This window comes from Ursus maritimus, unplaced genomic scaffold, assembly GCF_017311325.1.
Source record: "Ursus maritimus isolate PB19 unplaced genomic scaffold, ASM1731132v1 scaffold_14, whole genome shotgun sequence".
Taxonomy (NCBI): domain Eukaryota; kingdom Metazoa; phylum Chordata; class Mammalia; order Carnivora; family Ursidae; genus Ursus; species Ursus maritimus.
The window spans coordinates 52,516,070-52,532,164 of NW_024423786.1; the positions used below are offsets into that span (position 1 = coordinate 52,516,070).

General features: G+C 39.7%; 1 protein-coding gene across 1 annotated transcript in view; it reads right to left on the reverse strand.

Annotated features, from left to right (window-relative positions):
• Positions 1-16,095, reverse strand: part of LOC103681875 (adhesion G protein-coupled receptor E4-like) — a 53,333-nt gene that overhangs the window by 15,035 nt on the left and 22,203 nt on the right. The window contains exons 6-10 of the mRNA XM_040629452.1: positions 15,432-15,615; positions 9,888-10,001; positions 7,934-8,127; positions 3,403-3,561; positions 1,247-1,441 (exon numbers count right to left, since the gene is read on the reverse strand). Coding sequence (XP_040485386.1) covers positions 1,247-1,441; positions 3,403-3,561; positions 7,934-8,127; positions 9,888-10,001; positions 15,432-15,615 — 846 coding nt within the window. The remainder of the gene's footprint in view (positions 1-1,246; positions 1,442-3,402; positions 3,562-7,933; positions 8,128-9,887; positions 10,002-15,431; positions 15,616-16,095) is intronic.

Here is a 16,095-nt window from a genome sequence, read left to right on the forward strand (position 1 = left end):
TTTCTTGGTGATGTGGAGGTCCCTTAAAAAGTTAAAAATTGAGCTACCCTATGATCCAGCAATTGCACTACTGGGTATTTACCCCAAAGATACAGAGGTAGTGAAGAGAAGGGCCATGTGCACCCCAATGTTCATAGCAGCATTGTCCACAATAGCCAAATTGTGGAAGGAACTGAGATGCCCTTCAACAGATGACTGGATTAAGAAGATGTGGTCCATATATACAATGGAATATTACTCAGCCATCAGAAAGAACGATTACCCAACATTTGCAGCAACATGGACGGGACTGGAGGAGATTATGCTAAGTGAAATAAGTCAAGCAGAGAAAGACAATTATCATATGGTTTCACTTACTTATGGAACATAAGAAATAGCAGGAAGACTGGTAGGAGAAGGACGGGAAGAAGGAAGGGGGGGTAAACAGAAGGGGGAATGAACCATGAAAGACTATGGACTCTGGGAAACAAACTGAGGGCTTCAGAGGGGAGGGGGTTGGGGGATTGGGATAGGGCAGTGATGGGTATTAAGAAGGGCACATATTGCATGGTGCACTGGGTGTTATACGCAAATAATGAATCATGGAACACTACATCAAAAACTAAGGATATACTGTATGGTGACTAACATAACATAATTAAAAATTATTATATAAAAAAGAAGTGCTGAAAAAAAAGGAGACGTTCATGGGGCTCTTTACACAAAAATTAATTAAAATTAAACAAAATTTAAAAGACAGTTGCTCAGTCACACTAGCCACATGTCAAGTGCTCAGTAGCCATATGTGGCCAGTGGTTACCATATTAAAGTGCTCAATAGAGAACATTTTCATCCTCACAGGAAAGTCTGCTGGAATGTGCTGGTCTAAAACTGTGTGCCCTGCATCGAGTGAAGGACATTCAGGTTTTTATCTAAAAGCTCACAAAACCTATTATATGATTTCAGGCGAGTTAGTTCCTCTGCTTGAGCTTCAGGTTTGCCATGTTGAAATAAATTAGTTTGATAGATATGTGATTTTCACCATTTCATAGCCAGGGAACTCCCTTCTAACCCTCAGTCCTCAAGACCCACTACTGACAACACAAAAAGGGCAACTGTTGGCAATGGGGGTTGAACTGTCCACCCAGATTGTTAGACCTTCCTTCCCTCTTCCTACATCCAGCTACCCTTACTTGGGCTTTGGGAGCGTAGTGGCAAAGCCACTGGAAATGTTCACAGAAAAGTGAGTCTCAGCTAGTTCTCCTACCTTGGGCTCTGTCCGGTCAATGCCCGTGAGGAAGAGCAGGTGGGCCAGGAAGAGGCAGATGGAGAGCTGCAGGTGGAGGGAGGTGCTGGTGTTCTGGATGGGTCGGCACAGGAGGAAGGTGAGGGCTGCCAGGAGGAGGCACAGCAGAGAGAGGCTCAACCCCACATATGTGATCATGGTCAGCACAGGATCCACCTATGAGCCACGAAAGAAGGAATCCGTTACAGTTTCCAGTTACGTCGTTATGTGCCTGATGGGTGTCTCAGGTCTGTCCCTCACACAAATGACTTTAACACTCTGAGATCTGGTGTCCCCATATTTAAAATGGAGTCAGTATTACAGGCTGGTTGTGTCCCCCACCCACAAATTAAAATGTGGAAGGCCTAATCCTGGGGACCTCAAAATATGACTGTATTTGGAGACGGGGTTAACTGAGCTACATGACGTCGTTACGGTGGGCCCTGATGCAATAGTCCCAGTGTCCTTACAAGAAATTTGGAAATAGACAGGTAGAGAGGGAGGACCATGTGAGGACACAGGGAGATGGAGGCCATGTACCAGCCAAAGAGAAAAGCCTCAGAAAAACATTCCTACCTACACCTTGAACTTGGACTTCCAGATTCTAGATCTGCAATAAAATAAATTTCTGTTGTTTAAGCCACCCAGTCTATGGAACACTGTCATCGCACCCCTGGCAAACTAATAGAGGCATGAAGAGCATTTTCCACACAGGGATGTTGGAAAACTGAAACCACCAGACCAGCGTGGTCCCATAGAAATATCACAGGAGCATCATTCACAATAGCCAAGATGTGGAAGCAACCTAGATATCCATCGATGGATGGATGACGAAGACACTGTGGTGTATATATACAATGGAATGTTACCCAGCCTTAAAAAAGAAGGAAATCCTGCCATTTGCGACAACGTGGATGAACCCTGAGAACATCAGGCTGAGGGAAACAAGCCATACTGCATGATCTCACATATATGCAGAATCTAAAAGAGTCAAAGTCACAGAAGCAGAGAATATGATGGGTAAGCTCTGTAGCTTGACTGCAAAGATCTTGTCACAATGCATACACATACACCAAAATACCGAGTTGTTCACCTTAAATATATACAATTTTTACATGTCAAGGATATCTCAAAAAAGTGTTTTTTTTTTCAAAAAAAAAAATACATCCTATGAGGGAATTTTACATATTCTACTAGCCCCATTAAAAATGTAAAGAGAAATTTGAAAATAATTTTATTAATATTTTTTCCTTAACCCAGTAGCTTCCAAGTATTATCAGTTCAATGTATGATCGATGTAAAGGTAAGGAGTTATTCAGGAGATGTTTGACATTCTTTCCCTCTGTGTTGAGGGAGCACAGAGCTGTTCCTGCTGTCACTTTCCCATATCAGAGGGAAGCTTATAACATACAATACAATTCACTTATCTTGAGGTCCATTACTTACTATGTTCCCATTCGCAGAGGCAGTGGGTATCTTCCACACACTTAGAATCTGCCTGACTGTCCTAGATGCTCGACAAATATTTGTCTAGGTTATGAATCCCCTTGTAAAATGCAGATCCCTGACCTCCACTCCAGGTTTTTCAGAATCCAGATCTCTTGAGGATGGAGCCAAGAATCTGCATTATAAATAAGCACCCTGCCCCATGGTTCTGTAGAACAGAAAACTGTGAGAAGCAGTAAATGGCTTGCACTCCCAGGTCAACATTCTAGTGATTTCCACTGAAAATGTCAAGAGCCTTTCATGAACAGAGGGCTTGCTTTAAAACGTCTCTCCAGCTTTATCAAAGATTAGTTGCCCAAAGAGCCGAGGGTCCATTTCTGGGTTCTCTATTCTGTTCCATTGGTCTATGTGTCTGTTTTTGCGCCAGTACCATGCTGTCTTTGTGATCACAGCTGGTGTTATACGCAACTAATGAATCATGGAACTTTACATCAAAAACCAGGGATGTACTGTACGGTGACTAACATAATATGATAAAAAATATTATTATAAAAAAAAGGGAAATATTAAGCCAAAAAAAAAAATAAAACCTCTCTCCATTCAATGTCAGAATGCAATCAATCCTCTTTTTAATGGAACTCGATAATGTTCCATTCAATGGAGGTAAGTTTACTTACAGAAGTAGAGGTTACCTTTAGTTTGGTGGATGCCATGAGGATGGCAAAGCTGGAGAGGTGGTTGCAGCTGCAAAGGGTTTGATTTTCATCTGAGGAAATGACTTGACAGCCTTCATTAGACCAAGACGACCCTTGCCAGTAGACACAGACGGACTGCTCATTTTCTCTCTTCATCTGGAGAATAACCACATTGTCTTAGTCCAGTCATAGAACAACTAACATTTATTGATTGTTGCTCATATTCTAAAATACACTAGGCATTTTGCATCTATTACCTCATTTACCCCTTCCAAAATCCTTGTGAGGTAGATATTCCTATACTCCTTTTACTCAGGAGGAAACTGACAATTGGACCCTGGTGATAATCAAGGAGATGGGATTCCAGTCCTGGAGTTCTGACTTCAGAGCCATAAATATTAACCATCCTACTTGACTGTTTCTCTAATTTGTAAGGTAAATGAGAAGAGGAAGGATAAAGGAGATCATTTTTGATGTCAAGGCAATGTGATTTCTGGGAGAAGAGAATATATCTGTTGAATTCCCAACTAGTAGTTCTTTTCTCCCTTGCAATTGTCCTCATCACAGACACCGATAGCACTGACGGATATCTCCATATGCAGGCACCAAGCTGTAGACTTGGCACGGAATAACTCGATTGACATCCACATAGGCTTATGGTGTAAGTTCTGTTACTGTCCCAGATGCATGTGTTGGGGGATAGAGACAGAGAACCTAAGTAATGCTCACACCCCAAAATACAGTACATGCACAAAAGTGTTGTTTCACTGTTCTCTGATTTGAAGCATAGAAGGACTTGCCCATTGAAGCTGCTACAAGTGAACAGCTTAACTATAATGGGCCCCAGTGGCGGTAGGTATAAACAAGGCCAGAATGCTTTCACACAGTCACTCAGTCATGCCCAAAGTTTGTTTATGATGGAGACAAAAGTCTGTTTCTTTCCTTAATCCAGGTCTAAGGCTGTTTGTAAGAAAAAAGAATCCTATCTTCAGCTAAGAGCTGGGGAAAGGGGAAATGGTGTTTGAATATTGCTTAGCAATATCTTTGATAGGAAATAAAAGGCAGTAAAAAATATTCTGAATGCTCACCACCTCTTGTGTCCTGAAATTCTCATCTATTGCATTTTTTAAAAAATCATTCAATGTACTGTTGGATCCTATTTGCTAGGATCTTGTTGAGTATTTTGACATCCATGTTCATTAAAGGATTATCCATCACGCCCAGGTAGGATTTATTCCTCGGATCCAAGGGTGGTTTAACATTCACAAATCAATCAATGTGATAGATCACATTAATAAAAGAAAAACAAGAACCATATGATCTTCTCAATGATGGAGAAAAAGCATTTGAAAAAAATACACCATCCTTTCCCTTAAGAAGAGCAAAGGATTTGAATACATATTTCTCAAAAGATGACATACATGGCTAAGAAGCACATGTAAAAAAAAAAAAAGAAGCACATGTAAAGATGCTGAAAGTCACTAACCATTAGGTAAATGTAAATCAAAACCACAATGACATATCACCTCACATCCGTTAGTATGGCTACTATAAAAACAAAACAAAATAGGGTGAGGATAAAGAGAAATTGGAGCAACTGTGAACTGAGTAATCATCCTCTCTGATGGCTGAGTAATAAGGAACTGGAGGAGATTATGCTAAGTGAAATAAATCAAGCAGAGAAAGACAATTTTCATGTGGTTTCACTCATATGTGGACCATAAGGAATAGCATGGAGGACCATAGGGGAAGGGAGGGAAAACTGAATGTGAAGGGGAAGAAACCAGAGTGGAAGACAAACCACGAGAGTCCATAGCCTCTAGGAAACAAACTGAGGGTTTAAGAAGGGAGGGGTGTGGGGGGATGGGGTAGCTAGGTGATGGGTATTAAGGAGGGCATGTGTTGTGATGAGCATTCATTATTTTATGTAACTAATGAATCATTGAACACTACATCAAAAACTAATGATGTAATATATGATTGCTAACTGAACATAATAAAAAAAAAAATCAACAACAGTTGAGTCCAGAGAGCAATGGTATCTAACGCTTGGGAATGTTTACTATGCAACAGACTTTTTAAAAAAGCTTTTATTACAGCAAAAATTGCATAACATAAAATTTCCCATCCTAACCATTTTTGAGTGGACAGCACATAGGGTCAAGTATATTCACATTGTTGTGCAATCCATCTCCAGAACTGAAACTCTATACCCATTAAAATAACTCATTCTCTCCCCGCAGCTCCTGTCAAATACCCTTCCACTTTCTGTTTCTATGAACTTGACTACTCCGGGGACCTCATACAAAATGGAAGATTACAGTATTTGTCTTTCTGTGTCTGGCATATTTCACTTAGCATAATGTCTTCAAGGATTATCCATGTTGTAGCATATATCAAAATTGTATTTCTTTATTTTTCAAGTTTTTATTTAAATTCTAGTTATTTAACATATGTGGTAAAATTTGTTTCAGATGTTGAATTTAGTGATTCATTACTTACATATAACAACCAGTACTCATTTTTTTAAAGCTAAATACTATTTGATATTATTTCATATTGTAATACTAGGTTGAAGTTTTTGAGGAACGACCGTACTATTTTCCATAGTGGTTGCACATTTAATACCTACCAACAGTTCACAGTTGTTCCAATTTCTCTTTATCCTCACCCTAATTTGTTTTGTTTTTATAGTAGCCATAATAATGGATGTGAGGTGATATGTCATTGTGGTTTTGATTTACATTTACCTAATGGTTAGTGACCTTCAGCATCTTTACATGTGCTTCTTTTTTTTTTTTACATGTGCTTCTTAGCCATGTATGTCATCTTTTGAGAAATATATATTAAATCCTTTGCTCTTTTTTAAAAAATCAAGTTATTTTGTTGCTGTTGTTGAATTGTACACATTCTTTATGTATTCTGAGTACTAATCCCGTAGCAAGTATTTTCTCCCATTTTACGGGTTGCCTTTTCACTCCATTGACTGTGTCCTTTGATGCACAGAAGTTTTTAGTTTAATGTCATCCATTTGTCTATTCTACTTTTGTTTCCTGCTCTTCTGGTGTCATAACTGAGAAACTCTTGCCAAGTTCAAGGTAATGGAGGTTTTCCACTATGTTTTCTTCTAGGAGTTTGATAGTTTTAGGTCTTACATTTATGTCTTTGATCCATCTTGTATTCATGTTGTGTATGGTGTAAGGGTCCCCCTTTGTTCTTTGGCACACAGATATCCAATTTTCCCACCACCATTTGCTGATGTCAGGCACTATTTTAATGGCTATATACACATGCATTCATTTATCCCACACATCAACCCCTAAGGCACATTGTTATTACCAGTAGCATCTGGGCTGAGCTCAGCATAGAAGGCTGGGTAATTTGCCTAACTAGTGAGTGGGAAGGGAGCTGGGACTTGAACCCAGAATATTCATCTCCAGCTCTCCCTGTAGTGGTTTAAAATGTGCCCATCAATTCTTTGGCACGCCCTTCAAAATGTCAAGTCTAAATCCACTTCCTTTGGTGCAGTCTCGCTTGGAGCACTCATGGAAGCCAGCTGCTATTCCATGAGAACACTGAAGCAGATCTCAGAGAGCCCCACATGGCAAGAACAGAAGCCTCTTGCCAACAGCTACATGGGGGAACCACCTTGAAAACAAACCCTTTAGCCTCAGTGAAGCCTGCTGGTGACAAGCCCCAGCCAACCTCTTGACAGCAAACTTATGAGAAACCTTGAGCCAGAGCCACCCAACTAAGCCACTCCCAGATTCCTGACCCCCAAAAACAGAGTGAGATAATAAATTCGTATCACTTTAAGTTTCCAAGTTCTGGGGTAATTATTAACATAGCAAACAACCCATTTGAAGAAGACAGAATCATTTTTAATTTTGGCAAAATTCTAAAACCCAGAAAACTTTTCTATTGGAATGTGCTTGGTATGATGCCTTGTTACAGCAATTAAGAAGCACTTCAAAAACACCTAAGGACTATCACTCATCTCACATGCTGGTCTGGAATGGTGCCTTCTTAAACCCTGACCAGTTTCATTTGGAGCAGTTTGACAAGTCAGACCTGTCCAGGACATTGGGAGACATTTGAGGGGCTGATTCTGAAGTTATGTTCTTAATACAGCTCAGGGGTACCCCAGTTTCTCAGGAAACCATATCACACCCTTGGCTTATTTTGGACTTTCTAACACCATGTCTCCCAGATGAATGAGAATTGATTTCATTTTTTAAAATTATGTTCAGTTAGCCAGCATACAGTACATAAGGTTTTGATGTAGAATCAATTTCATTTTTACAGACTTCCAACCTGTGAATTCATCAGCATGGAAATGAGCAATGGGTGTTATACACAAACAATGACTCATGGAACACTACATTAGAAACTAATGAAGTACTGTATTGTGACTAACATAACATAATACAAAAAATAGACAGATGGATAAGGAAGAAAAAAAAAGAAACATTCCCATTTAATTACAAAATCCCTGCAGATGTAATAGAGTCACCTGGTTCTCACACACCTTTTCATGCTGAAATGTGAAATTAATGGACATGGACAGCGAGGTGTTCTTTCTGGATCCCATTGTACCACTCACCACCTTGGAGTTCAGGTAGAAATTATGCAACTTTTCCTTTGTTGTTAGGTTTTCCTCAGACACAAAGCTCTTGTCGATGATGGGACCAATAGAAGCATAAGATATAAATGCAACAACACCTGGGATAAAGAAGAAAACCCCACCTAGTTTCAGTGATGCCCATTTGGGGGCAACAAAAATGATTTAAGAAATCACCTATGTTAACTTCCATTTGTGAATAGGATGCCAGACCATTGGAAAAATAATTTTAGTTCCCATTTATTGAGCCTTTACTGTGGGACAATGTGCTGAGTCATTCACATAAGTCATAATCATTTACTCTTTAATGTATTTTTAATTTAAATAATAATTTCATCATTACTACCACTCTTGCTAGGGAAAATTTTCTTTGGCATTTTACAGTTAAGGAAAAATTTAGAGATATTAAATAACTAACCTTAGTTTAGAACTAGGAAAATGTGAAGTCATTATTATATTCCCCAAAAATTTTCAAAGCAAATCAATGAATCGATGGAAGGAATGAAGGGGAAGGAGAAGGAAGGCAAAAAGGCAGGCAGATAAGTAGATGGATGAGTGGGCAAGTAGATGGATGGAAGAATGGATGGATGCAGGGAGGGAAGGAAGGATGGAATAATGGATGGATAGATGGCTGGGTGGATGGATAGATTGGTAGATGGATGGATGGTTGTTTGGATGGATGGATGGGTGGATTTAGAGAAGGAAGGAAGGTAGGAAAGGAAAGGGAAAGAAAGAGGGATGGAAAGGAGAAAAGGTGGAAGAAAGAAGGAAAGAGAAGGGGAGAAGAAGGGAAGAGATGAAAGAGAGAGCAAGGAAGTGGAAGAGGGAGAAATAGACTGTTAGCAGATAAGTTTGCAGGAGGGTAAGGTCATATGAAAAGTAGTAAAGGAAAATTTTAAAGGTGATTAAAGCTAGAGTGTGTACAGTTTTAAAAATGAGCTTGACAAGCAGAGAAAGACAATTATCATATGGTTTCACTCATTTACGGAACATAAGAAGTAGGAAGATCGGCAGGAGAAGAAAGGGATAAAGAAAGGGGGGTAATCAGAAGGGGGAATGAAGCATGAGAGACAATGGACTCTGGGAAACAAACTGAGGGCTTCAGAGGGGAGTGGGGTGGGGGAATGGGATAGGCCAGTGATGGGTAGTAAGGAGGGCACGTATTGCATGGTGCACTGGGTGTTATATGCAACTAATGAATCATGGAAATTTACATCAGAAACCAGGGATGTACTGTATGGTGACTAACATAATATAAATTTTAAAATTATTAAAAAAATAAAAATATTTTTAAAATGATCTTGACAAATATGAAATCGTTATGTTAGACACATGAAACTAATATAATGTTATATGTCAATTATATCTCAAGTAAAATTGTTAAAAAAATTTAAAACTTAAAGCAAAGTGTAAATGAATAAAAATAAACACAAAACACTCAGAAGTTAAAGAGAGAGCTAAAAGCCTAGTCAGTTTCCTCTAGGAAATGGGGAGCCGTTCACTATTCACGAACAGGGGGAAAACATCTGTTTAAGAAAACCAGCCTAGAGCACGGCAGAGGGTGGAGGTGATTTAAGCAAGGAACAGACATGGGAAGTTATTAAGAAATCTCAACTCCAGTCCCACCTGAACACATCCAAAATAAACAAAATGGGAAATTGGATTATTTTCTTTTTTTCTTTTTCTGGCTATAAAAGCTCAATGTGAATTTCCCAGACTCTGGCTTTATAAATGTCGTCCAGAGAACGTACTCAAATACAATAAAGGGCCTCTAGGAGCTGTTTTATAGGAGCAACATGGAATTCCATTGGGAAATTTCTTGGACTGACAGTCTAAGTTCTAGGGTCACAATTTACTATACCTCCTGAGCTTTCCTTCTCAACGGTGGTGCAGTGAATATCCATGGTCTGCTTTTCTGCCTTCAACCTGAATGTCTTCTTCAGCCTGCAGTTCTTAACCCTTCGTGTTTCAATGGCTAAAAAACAGAATGTTTGGTCAACAGCAACATCCACTTGCCCGCCTGCTCCAATGTGATAATCCTCTGCACTGGACACCAAAAAGAAAAGCCCCCACACTCATGGGACTGATTACTCCTGATTAGTGTGGGAAAGAAACGGCCAAATCCCATGGGCATTTAGCCAAAATCAAAAAGTGAATTGGGAGTTAACCAGGCACCTTCACTCTTTTATTTTTTATTTAAATTCAATTAGCCAACATATATAGTACATCATTAGTTTTCGATGTAGGGTTCAACGATTCATTAGTTGTGTATAACACCCAGTACTCCTCACATCACCTGCCCTCCTTAATGCCCATCACCCACTTACCCCATCTCCCACCCACCTCCCTTTCTGCAACCCTCAGTTTGGTTCCTGGAATCAAGAGTCTCTCATGGTTTGTCTCCCTCTCTGATTTCTTCCCATTCAGTTTTCCCTCCCTGCCCCTATGATCCTTTATGCTTTTCCTTATATTCTACATTTGAGTGAAACCATATAATTGTCTTTCTCTTATTGACTTATTTCACTTAGCACAACACCCTCCAGTTCCATCCATGTTGATGCAAATTGTAGGTATTCATTCTTTCTGATGGCTGAGTAATATTCCATCGTATGTAGGGACCAAATCTCCATAAATGGGTAAACGATTCATCTCTTGAAGGACATCTCATCTCCTTCCACAGTATGGCTATTGTGGACATTGCTGCTATGAACATTGGGGGGCATGTGTCCCTTCATTTCACTACATCTGCATATTTGGTGTAAATACCTAGTAATGCAATTGCTGGGTCATAGGGTAGCTCTATTTTTACCTTCTTGAGGAACCTCCATACTGTTTTCCAAAGTGGCTGTACCAGCCTGCGTTCCCACCAATAGTATAAGTGGGTTCCCCTTTCTCCACACCCCCACCAACATTTGTTATTTCCTGCCTTGTTAATTTTAGCCATTCTGACTGGTGTAAGGTGGTATCTCAATGTGGTTTTGACTTGTATTTCCCTGATGGCAAATGATGTGGAGCATTTTTTCACGTGTCTGTTGGCCATTTGTATGTCTTCTTTGGAGAAGTGTCTGTTCATGTCTTCTGCCCATTTCTTGACTGGATTATTTGTTTTTTGGGTGTTTTGAGTTTGAGAAGTTCTTTATAGATCTTGGATACCAGCCCCTTATCTGAATTGTCATTTGTAGATATCATCTCCCATTTCATGGGTTGCCTTTAGTTTTGTTGACAGTTTCCTCTGCAGTTTTATCTTGATGAAGTCCCAAAAGTTCATTTTTGCTTTTGTTTCCCTTGCCTTTGGGGACATGTCTTGAAAGAAGTTGCTGTGGCTGATGTCAAAGAGGTTACAGCCTATGTTCTCCTTTAGGATTTTGATGGATTCCTGTCTCACATTGAGGTCTTTCATCCATTTTTAGTTTATTTTTGTGTGTGGTATAAGAGAATGGTCCAGTTTCATTCTTTTGTATGTAGCTGTCCAATTTTCCCAACACCATTTATTGAAGAGACTGTCTTTTTTCCATTGGATATTCTTTCTTGATTTGTCAAAGATTAGTTGACCATAGAGTTGAGGGTCCATTTCTGGGGTCTCTATTCTATTCTATTGATCTACGTGTCTGTTTTTGTGCCAGTACCATGCTGTCTTTTTGATCACAGCTTTGTAATATAGCTTGAAATCAGGCAACGTGATGCCCCCAGCTTTGTTTTTCTTTTTCAACATTTCTTTGGCGAACCGGGGTCTTTTCTGGTTCCACATGAATTTTAGGATTGTTTGTTCCAGCACTTTGAAAAATGGCATTGGTATTTTGATTGGGATGGCATTAGAAGTATAGATTGCTCTGGGTAGCATGGACATTTTATCGATGGTATTTTGATAAGGATTGCATTAAATGTGTAGATCGCTCTGAGCAGCATAGGCAAGTCCACAATGTTTATTCTTCCAATCTGAGCATGAAATGTTCTTCCATCTCTTTGTGTCTTCCTCAGTTTCTTTCATATATGTTCTGTAGTTTTTAGAGTATAGATCTTTTACTTTTTTGGTAAGGTTTATTCCTAGGTATCTTATGGGTTTTGGTGCAATTGTAAATGGGATCTATTCCTTAATTCCTCTTTCTTCAGTTACATCATTAGTGTATAGAAATACCACTGTTTTCTCTGCATTGATTATATATCCTGCCACATTGCTGAATTCCTGTATGAATTCTAGCAATTTTCAGGTGGAGTTCTAGCAATTTTGGGTGGAGCCTTTTGTGTTTTCCACATAAAGTATCTTGTCATCTGTGAAAAGACTTCTTGTCAATTTGACTTCTTCTTTGCCAATTAGAATGCCTTTATTTCTTTTTCTTGTCTGATTGCTGACTGATTGCTAGTAATATGGTAAAAATTGGTCAGGAACACGACAGGGATTCCCACTCTTGTCTTTATCATTATTGGGATAAAATACACATATCATGAAAATTACCATTTTAACCATGGTTAAGTACACAGTTCAGTGGTGTTAAGCACAATCACATCCTCATCATCCCTCTCCAGAACGTTCTCATCTTCCCAAACTGTAACTCTGTTCCCATTAAACATGAACTCCTCACGCCCTCATCCAACCCTGGCTCCCACCATCTGCTTCCTGTCTCCATGGATGGGACTCCTCTAGGGACTCCCTCTGAGTGGGATAATAGAGTATTTGCTCTTTTGTATCTGGCTTATTTCACTGAGCATAATGTACTCAAGGGTCATCCATGTTGTAGCAGGTGTCAGAATATCCTTCCTTTAAGGCTGAGTAATACTATGTTGTCTGGATACACCACATTTTGTTTATCTAGTCATCTGTGAATGGTCACTTGGGTTGCTTCCACCTGTTAGCTACTGTGAATAATGCTGCTGTGAACATGGATGTATGAATATTTCTTTGAGTTCCTGCTTTCAATTCTTTGGAGTATAGACCTAGAAGTGGAATTGCTGGGTCATATAGTAATTCTATGTTTAATTTTTTGAGGTACCCCTAAGAAATTCCACATAGTTGCACCATTTTACAATCCCAACAGCAGTGCATAAGGGCTCCCATTTCTCTATATCCTCACCAATGCTTGTTATTTTCTGGGTTTTGGTAATAGCCCTCCAAGTGGATGTGAGATATTGCCCTTTTTTCTTCAACCTAGAACTGACTCACAGGCCAGGAGGGAAGGCAGAGCTGAATCATTTCCAAATCAGCAAGAGGGGCAACACATTGTTTGGAATTCAGATGGGAGCCATGACCTTGCTATTATGGTGTGCTATAGGTGACCTTGGGCCAATGGCTTAATTGTTCCTAGCTTCCATTTCCTCATCTACAAGATTGGGATAATAAGAGTGACAGCCTCAAGGAGTTACCAAATGATTAAAGGAAATCATTAATGTGCACACTCTTTGACCACCTACCATAAGCTAAGCCATAGTAGTGGAAGAGACAGACGGGGTCCTTTAGTTTCATGGATTGCAGAAAATATGCACTCTGGTTTAGCTCCCTTGGGTTTTTTTTTTTTAAAATGAGCACACACTCCACAAAATGGAAAGAGTTCATTCAATGCCACCTTTATGTACACCTTGATTACTGTCAGGTAACCTTGATAGAAACTCCCCACCCAGCTGTAGGTAACAGAAGTTCCTCTATGCCCTCTGCTGTCTGAGCCTGGAACCAGCAGGAACCACGAAGGACTCAAAATAATATACCTGTGTGGAATGGAAATACCAGTACCTGCAGACATTTGTATCAAAAATAAACCCTCTTGTCACTAACATCAAGATATTAAAGTCATATTATTAGCAACATAATATCTTTAAAACAGGAATATCAAATTTTACACACACCCACACCCCCCCACACAGACAGTAAAGATCTAATGAATGATATCATTCCAAATATATTTTTTTTAAAAGGTGAAGTTAGGATATCTTTACCTGTATATATATGGGTGGTATATGTATATTAGTATATATAATATTTATTATATATGTATACTATATACACATATATAGTGGTATATATAACTTATAATATGTATTTTATATAATGCATATATATATCATATATAATTTATATACATCACATTTCTAGGTATGGAAAGAGACTCAATGAGATAAAGATACTAATCCAAGGCCATACTTCTACCAAGAGACAAACTGTTCTTTTAAACCTAGGTCGGTCAACCCAGTCTGGCTCTTAACAAGTATACCGAGTACTTCTCAACCCAGAGAGTACTTTAGAATCACTTGGGGAGATTTAAAATCGCAGATGCTCAAGCCTCATCCCCAAATGGGCCTTCCATAGGTATTTTTTTAAATGTCCCATATGATTCTAATGAGCATCCCATGCCAGGAACCATTTGAGCATGGTAGAGAGACTGAGATAGCATTCTATGACCCTCACCCCAGTCTTGTGGTATCCAGGCTTTAGTGAAGTCCTTCCCTTTAACTGTGGGCTGGCATGCAACTTGCTTCTAAGCAAAAGAATATGGCAAAAGTGATGGGGTGTTATGCTCATGATTATATTCCATAAGGTAGTAACTTCCATCTTGCTAACAGACACTTTCTTGCTGACTTTGATCAAAGAAGCTGCCCTACAGAGTGACAAGGAACCCAGGGAGGCCTTCAACCCCCAGCCAGCAAGAAACCAAAGCCCTCAGTCAAACACCCCACAAGGAACTGAATCCTGCCAACAACCATGTGAGCTTGGAAACAAATTCTTCCTTGTTCAAGCCTACAGGCGAGACTCCAGCACCAGCCAACACTTTGATTGCAGTCTTGGGAGACGCCCCCAAGCAGAGTCCTCAGCTAAGCCATGACCTGACTCTTGACCCATGGAAACAATGAATTATAGATGCACTGTTTGTGATCACTTGTTATGCAACAATCGCTAACTAATACACTAACCTGGAGTAGGTTTCTCTGAATCCCCAGGATTATAGATGGTGTATACTATCTTCTCCTTGCTGATCTGTATTTCCTTGAACGTGTATAAGAAATAGAGAGATATCTCTAATGCGAAGTTAAAGCCACACCTTATTTATTTTCTCTGTCATTGTAGTACCTAAGGAAATTGGCTACCTCCAAACTTTTAACTGTGGGTCCATGTAGAAAAAAAATCAAATCCACAAAATCCAAAATTTTACCAGGCAATGCACAATGACAGTGTTTTGGTTGAGAGAAGAATGTGCACTCAGACCTAGGTGGAGAGTCTGATTCTTGACTCTTACATCATTTAGGAGACCAGCAACTCATGCACTTTTTCTGGGCCTCGGGTATCTTATTATAAAAAGAGGTAATCATGCCTACACCCTAGCACTGCTAGGAGGATTTTGTGAGATGATATGCAAACTTGCTAGAACAGAGCCTGGCAACACGCAAGGCTCTTGTGCTTACCATCCTTGTGATTCCTTACCCATAAAAGGCCCTTCCACCTTCTGTGTTTCTTCCGTATTTCTGGATGCAGCTGCAAGGACAGCCGCCTCCATACTCTGCAGGTAGATTGTCACTAGCCTTGTTTTCTCCTTGTGATTTTCAGTGGTTACTTGGGAAGTGAGGTTTGTGAGAAACCAGTAAGGGTTCCCGATGTTCCCGATTTCCTGTTAGAAACAAGGCTTGTTAGATGAATGGGAGGCTTTGCAAGGTCGAAGTCCTTTAATCAAACAAACCTGAGTTTGTGCTTTGGCCAAATAAATTTGGCCAATAGCCCTGAGCCCACGATCCGGCACTGTAAAAGCAAAAGCAAAAGCATACTGGTCTAATACTTCTCCCATAATAAAACTGTTTTCCTTCACTTAGACTTTTGTGTTGCATTTTTATGGGTTGGGAGATTTTGGTCTTCATTGTCTTTCCCCAACATTTTGCCGTGTGATAAGTTCAAAATTAAACTTGACAAGAAGCACAAAAGAGGAGGCATTTACTCTCACTGACAGAGGTTTGAGGGACCTTACAGCTTTTCTGGGACCATTCCACACCCCTCTAGCACAGACTCCAAAAGACCTGTGTGAAATGAGATTCCCTGGAATTGGCAAGCCCCGGTTGAGCCCAATTCTGAGAAATGCCTCATATCCTAAGAAGGG